Genomic DNA, 6,549 nt, shown 5'->3' with positions numbered 1-6,549 from the left:
AAAAAAAACAAAAAAGGCTCAAGCCAGCCCAGTCTTTTTCCACTAGTGAGAACTCTAAACATGACTTCTGAGATCAAGGCCGAAGAAACCAAGGACTGAGCCTTATTCTTGGGCTGACTCCAACCCAGACTTTGCATTGAAATGTGGTATTAGATTTCTTGACTTCAAGGTCATGGCCAATAGGCAGTTGAGGGTTTTTTCAATGGTCCTCCCTGCCAAGAAAACTGATAATGTTCTCCATATCCTCTGGCAATCTATGTTGATTGTAGGAATGGGGTGTGGATTATACATTGTTGGGTACAATTTCCTCCCAGAATACAATGCATCTTCTTTTAGACATCCCAGGGAGATAATTTGGACATAATGAAGATCTATAGTAATCAGATAATTACTATCGATTGCTCTTTAGACGTCTTGATGAGGTAATTAGGGTGTACTGGAAAGAAGCTAGAACTGATTGATTGGCATGACTGTAATCTCAAAGATTTCTAATTATGTTTCCTTTCTTCTAATGGCTTATAAACAAACATCATTTTAGCTTTAGAATTTGTCAGGTGCCAGGTTCACTGGGAACATCAGCTTTCTCTATTATGCTAACTAGACACAGAACAGGATCAACATAAGCTCATTATGCCTTGCTGCCGAAGCAGAAGAAACTGCAATTAACCCTCACTTTTCTCTTTCCTCTTCATTTCCACATGGCCAGATTCTTGTGGAGGAATGGAGGGTGACGTGCTTCACAAGGAACGTGGGCAATGCTGGGTTGGTTAGATCGGTATGACTTAGTGGGGACCCTCGGAGCCTACCGAGCTGTGGGCACAGCAGAGCCAGGGCACAACATATGTGTCCCGGTAGAAGACTGACTGGTTGAGAGTTGGCTGGCTGCTCAGACTCCTGTCACAAGTAATAGCTACTCATCAGCCAGCGAGGTTGAATACTCTCAATGTAAATATTCTGAAGCAGCTGGACCATGCCCATCTCTCTTCTCGATGTGCTATTGCCTCATCTCTTCCATTAAACACTAATTAGAGGAATCCATGTCTGAGACCATTTTCCACATTATCCTAATATTTCCTACACCTTAGAGGACCTTTCAGCATCTTTGGTTGTTCAGAATAGTGGTCTGGCTCAAAGATGATGGATGCTAAGAACCACTAAGAAGCAGCTATGAATGAGCTATTTACGTTTAATCAATGATGTTGGTAAGCTCTACACTTACAGGGCTCCATGTGCGTGGCTTAGAATTCATTCAACAAATGCAAAGTGGATGTATTTCTGGGTATAAGGCAATCTGGTTCCCATCCTCACAATTTTCCACTGTGACCCATCTGCGCTCGGTACCCCGGTAGATGCCCCAATACGTGCCTGTGTGGAAGGACCTGAATGAGTGCCTGTGTTATTGAACCCCATGCTTTCAACTGCAACGTCACCAAAAAAGCAGATAGTGTTTTGCTTTTATATTTTATAAACTCCATTATTTTCCTGAACCCGAAAGAAAGAAAGAAAGAAAGAAAGAAAGAAAGAAAGAAAGAAAGAAAGAAAGAAAAAGAAAGAAAGAAAGAAAGAAAGAAAAAGAGAGAGAGAGAAAGAGAGAAAGAAAGAGAAAGAAACAAAGGTCACAAATTGCCTACACATGTGTGTCACTAAAACTTTTAAAGCATGTGAGGAGCAAAGTACACAGGATGGTGCCAACCACAGAAACTCAGGATATTTTGTTCATCGGTAACTTACGGTTTGCTGCCGTTTGGATAATTGCAGCTGTACTCGGAAATGCTTCGTTAACTCCCATTAGCTTGTTTGAGGAATGGAAGTAGATTTAGAATTTGTCTTCATGTTACATCTTTATAGTATAAGTAAAGTTACATAGCGAATTTTTTGATCAGCCACAACTCTTGAAAAATGAGGTATTCTTTTCCAAATTTAATCTGAATAACTCTTTAGTTCAATATTTGGTGCTGATAGACTTTCCTAATTTGTATCAGTATATTTTCCTCCAATAGGACATATAATGAGTGTACATTTTTTTGATAATCAGGAATTGTGCAATGGATAATTTTAAGCAAACATGTTATTATTTCTATAGGTAAAGAAACTATAAAAAATGGAAAAAATGCCCAAGATGAATTCCAGGTCTTTGCTTGTTGGCTGTTTTACCAGCTCCAAGACATGTGTTTGTTTTCTAAGGGTTTACCCTTTTCCCTAAAAGTTCATGGAAAATCTACCTACTTTGACTGTTTATCTGTATTCCTACCTGTTATTTCTTCAGTTTGGAGTTCTTCCTATTTGGGGCTCTGATTGTTATTTTCCAGGATTTGATTAACTCTTCCACTGTGTGTCGGATGTGCAGCCTGTACTGAATGTGCTTCACAACATATAATGTAGATTGTTGATGGTCAGGCGGATCCAGTCACCTGCAAACTGGCAGGGGCTTCACTTAGAGGGTCTCCAGGCTACAGAAAAGGGAATCTGCACAGCTAGTTGGGGGTGAGGGGGGGCGGTGAGGAAATGTACACATGTGATGAGAGGGCTGGCCAGCGGAAGGCATACGATTCAGTAATTGGCTTTTGACTCTGGGCTTGTCATTGTAGGAGGTGTTGCAGCTTGAGAGACAGATGGGAGGGCAGCTCCTAGAAGAACCTAAGGCTCTTCATTTTAAAGGCAGCACCCACAACCTACGCCTGTCGATTCACGATATCACCCATTCCCTCTGGAAAAGCAAATTGCTGGCAAAATATCAGGTAAGGTTCCCCAGCTGAACCAAAGGATTGGAGACAGCTCCAAGAAAGAAGTCTGGAGGTGCCTGGGTGGCTCAGTTGGATAAGTGTCTTATCCGGTGTCTTATCCAGTGTTTCGGCTCCGGTCATGATCTCACGGTTCATAAGTTGAGTCCCGTGTCAGGCTGTGTGCTGACCGCCTGGTGTCTGCCTGAGATTCTCTCTCTGTCTCTCTGTCTCTCTGTCTCTCTCAAAAAGAAATAAATATATAAAAAAGGAAAACGTCTAAAGTTATTTAGAAATAGCCTATTCTTTTCCTTGAAATTAATCCTGCATTGGTAATTGTTTCTCCAAAATGGTTTAGAGTTATCTGAGATTTTTGAAAAATACTATAGACTATTTGAAAGAATTTTTTTTGTATTTCTCCTGCAAATAATTGTACTATTATTGTTGTATTTTTAGTAAAAAGGACTTCCAAGTCCATCATTTTAATTAATTTTCAGAATAAATGCTAACACTGAATTGACAAAAACAGCCTCAACAATGCCTTTATGAGGAAAAACAGAAGAACAGTGTTATCCCACGTGACAAAAATTAGGCCTCAGCCTTGATGGGAGAATACATTTACATTGAAACCTTGGAAGGAATACCAGTTTGGAAATTGAAATAGCACCCGAAAATAAAATGTGGTCAGGATTTTATTAAATGATAGCATAAAAATACTGGTCCAAAACCTCATTGTGTGGACAGGTGGGAAGAGCGGAAGCCTCTCCAAGGGTTGTTCACCCGCCCCCGCCCGGCCCCATCTTTGAGCCTGAGCTCCCCAGAGACTGTGCAACATGACCTCTAGCCTCATTCCCAGTCCCAGGAGATGCAGGCACAGCTGGGTAATCTGTGAGTCCGTGTCTACACACACGCAAATCCAGTCCCACACCCCAGCACTGCAGGGAAACTGGGTGCAACTTCCTGATAGAAGTCAGTGAACATACTTAGAGTGAAGGGAAGATTTCTAGTCCATTCTTACTCTCATGTATCTAGTACTTAAGTATAAATTGTGGGAAACAAACTTCTTAGCTTGCTAACAGTCTGAAGCTTTCATAGGGGGTGCATACCAGACTCTTCTATATAACTCAGCACTTGATAGGGGGATCAAGCTTTTGACTTTCTCATTAAATATCTTCCCTTGCTTTCTTCTCTCTCTTATTTTGCAACTGCCGTAAAACCCCAGAAATCTTTCCTTTCTAGGAATTGTATCCTTTGTGCCATCATAATGGAAAATACTATTTTAATAATAATGATAATCTCCTATTAGTTCAAGCAAAGCCTTGAACTGGCTGAATTTGTAACATCTGCCAGACACTAGTGCACTTTGGTTTAGCTCATTCCACCCCGGCAGGTCTATAATTAGGTTACTCTTTTGCTTACCTTTTTAAAGATAAGGAAACTGAGGCATGGGAAGGTTTACTTACCCCATGTCACCAAGTAGGCAAGGGGAGAATGTTCTCATTTGTCCTGAATTTGGCTCCAGAGCCTCAGTTCTTCACCACCATTGACCCTGCCCCCCACAGCCTTTTTTTTTTTTTTTTTTTTTTTTTGTATCAATCTTTTCCTTAATGGAAACAAGATTCTAGGATGGGCTCTTTATGGTGGTCTAGAAGTTTAGAAAATTTATGTCTGTTAGAGGCTTGGCGCTTTTTAGGCCAAGGATTTTCTGTGGCAGCTAATCGGGAGCCCGCAGTTTCCCGCTTGCAGGGAGTTCTGACTTTCCCCTGTCCTGTGCAGAGGGGGCATATCGGCATGAAAGGGAACTAGATCAGTGCTTTACCCTTTAGACTTTCTTTGCTTTTCTCCAGAATACCACAGCAGGGATTCCTTTTAATGAGCAATGACTGTAGTGTGTAGGTTTTATTTTGGGAATGTGCTAAACTTTTGAAAAAATCACAGTGGTTTCTTTTGTAAATGACAGAGAAGTGGCAGCCTGGTTAGGTAAATGGATTCTGGAGGCTGAGTCCCTGGGTTCGTATCTCAACTCTGCCACTTAGTAGCTGTGGGACTGGAGGGGGGCAAACTTAACATCTCTGGGCCTCAGTTTTGTCATCTGGAAAGCAGGTTGGATTGTCCTTACCCATAAATAAGCCCGTGGTGAGGGTTCAATCAGGTAACTTACAATCCTGAGGAAAGTACTTGGCAGTGCAGTGTCTGAGAGTCACTTTCGGTATCAGCCCCTCACTGGTGGTTAACGTTTGTATATCCTCTAGGAAATTCCTTTTTATCATATCTGGAGCGGGTCTCAAAGGAACCTCCACTGCACCTTCACCCTGGAAAGATTTAGCCTGAACACAGTGGAGCTGGTTTGCAAACTCTGCGTGCGACAGGTGGAAGGAGAAGGGCAGATCTTCCAGCTCAACTGCACCGTGTCAGACGTAAGTAGCCCTGGCTGCCTCCGAAACGAGGGGCCGAGAGCGACTTTGCGGGGGATGTGGAGGATAACGGTATCTTAGCACAGGCCATGTGGAAAGTCCTGAAAAGCTTCCTATAGGTGCTGTTTATTAATAGAATCCTATTTTTAATGAACACAGGGAGCCAGATATATAAAAGAATATAACAGGAAATCCTTTTTGAGAAAGAAGTCTTTTATATTCGGTGGCATGAATTTAGGGATCGTGCTCTACCTTTTTACAACAGATCTGAATTTCAGGTGTAGGTTTAATCTAAGCAGCGTGTGCACAGAGTCACTTTTCCCAGAGCGTCCCCTCCCCTCAGTGCGCCATACTCTCCCCGACCTCCTCCTGAACCTGAGAAACCCTGCTCTGAGGAGGAACAAAGGAGAAGGAATAAGGCACATGGTCAGAAGGCAGCGTTTCCTGGGGCCTCGGGGAGCTGCTTGTTGAACCACAAAGCGCAGGACTGGCGTATTTTTAAAACNGCGTCGTCCTGAGGGCTGCCTGCCCTGGCAACCCGGGCCGGGGCAGCCCGGCCGCGGCCGTCACTTCCCGCCGTAGTTTCGGGAGACTTTTGACTCCTAACCAACTTTAGTCTCAGACCCCGCTGACATTCATCAGGAATGATCTCGGTGTCAGGGCGCCATGGCAACCGTCCGGCCCTCCGGCGCGCAGCCCCGGCCTCCCGGGCACACAGCGCCACCCCTGCTGGCTCCGGAGGGTGTTTTCACTTTCCGGGCCCAGCGGGTCTGCAGAGTTCAATAACCACCCAGCTCCAGGGGCAACAAAGGCCGCGGCATCTGGGAGGGGGGCGAGGAGGTCTGCTCCTTTGATGCCTGCTTTCAGTGCGAACGTTCGCGGCCTGGCGAAAAGCGGGACGAGGCGCGGCCGCGGGGGAGAGCTGTAGGCGCGCCCCTCCCCCAGGGCCGCCACCCCTCCGGGAGGAGGCAGTTTTGCTTAGTGTGATCGCAGTTGAAGGACTTCCCTCGTCGTTTCACCCCTGAGGAAAGGTGATTTCTTTTGCAACTTGGTGGCGATCGGCTCGGAGAGGCCGGCCCTCCGGTGGCGTCGGAGGCCTTTGCTNCACCGAGGGGGGCGGGGGGTTGTGTGTGCAGAAATGACTGGAGTCAGATGACTTTGGGGATTATGGGGCACTCTGCTGCTTTCCTTCTGGGTCACCGAGTCCCACCGCTGTGGTTAGCATTTGAATGCGGGTGCATGCGGCCCGCAGAGGGGGACGGACGCCTGGGGCTGGGTACTGATGTTGAGGAGCAAGAATCAGCTCAGGACAATTGATTCTGGAAAGCCCTGAGCCCCGGATCCTCATCAAAAGCTCCAAGCAGGGGTACGCTATGACTGACAAACCGTAACCAAACGGAGAAAAGGCGCCGTTT

General features: G+C 45.2%; 1 protein-coding gene across 3 annotated transcripts in view; it reads left to right on the top strand.

The window, feature by feature from the left end:
• The window catches only part of UNC5C (unc-5 netrin receptor C), a 363,130-nt gene that overhangs the window by 343,983 nt on the left and 12,598 nt on the right, over window positions 1–6,549 (top strand). For all 3 annotated transcript variants that reach the window (XM_077762331.1, XM_077762330.1, XM_077762329.1), the window contains 2 exons: window positions 2,589–2,738; window positions 4,973–5,137. In XM_077762331.1, the coding sequence (XP_077618457.1) occupies window positions 2,589–2,738; window positions 4,973–5,137 (315 nt within the window). The remainder of the gene's footprint in view (window positions 1–2,588; window positions 2,739–4,972; window positions 5,138–6,549) is intronic.

Source organism: Crocuta crocuta, unplaced genomic scaffold (assembly GCF_008692635.1).
Source record: "Crocuta crocuta isolate KB4526 unplaced genomic scaffold, BGI_CrCroc_1.0 scaffold83, whole genome shotgun sequence".
Taxonomy (NCBI): Eukaryota; Metazoa; Chordata; class Mammalia; order Carnivora; family Hyaenidae; genus Crocuta; species Crocuta crocuta.
This window is presented reverse-complemented; position numbering and strand designations above follow the sequence as displayed.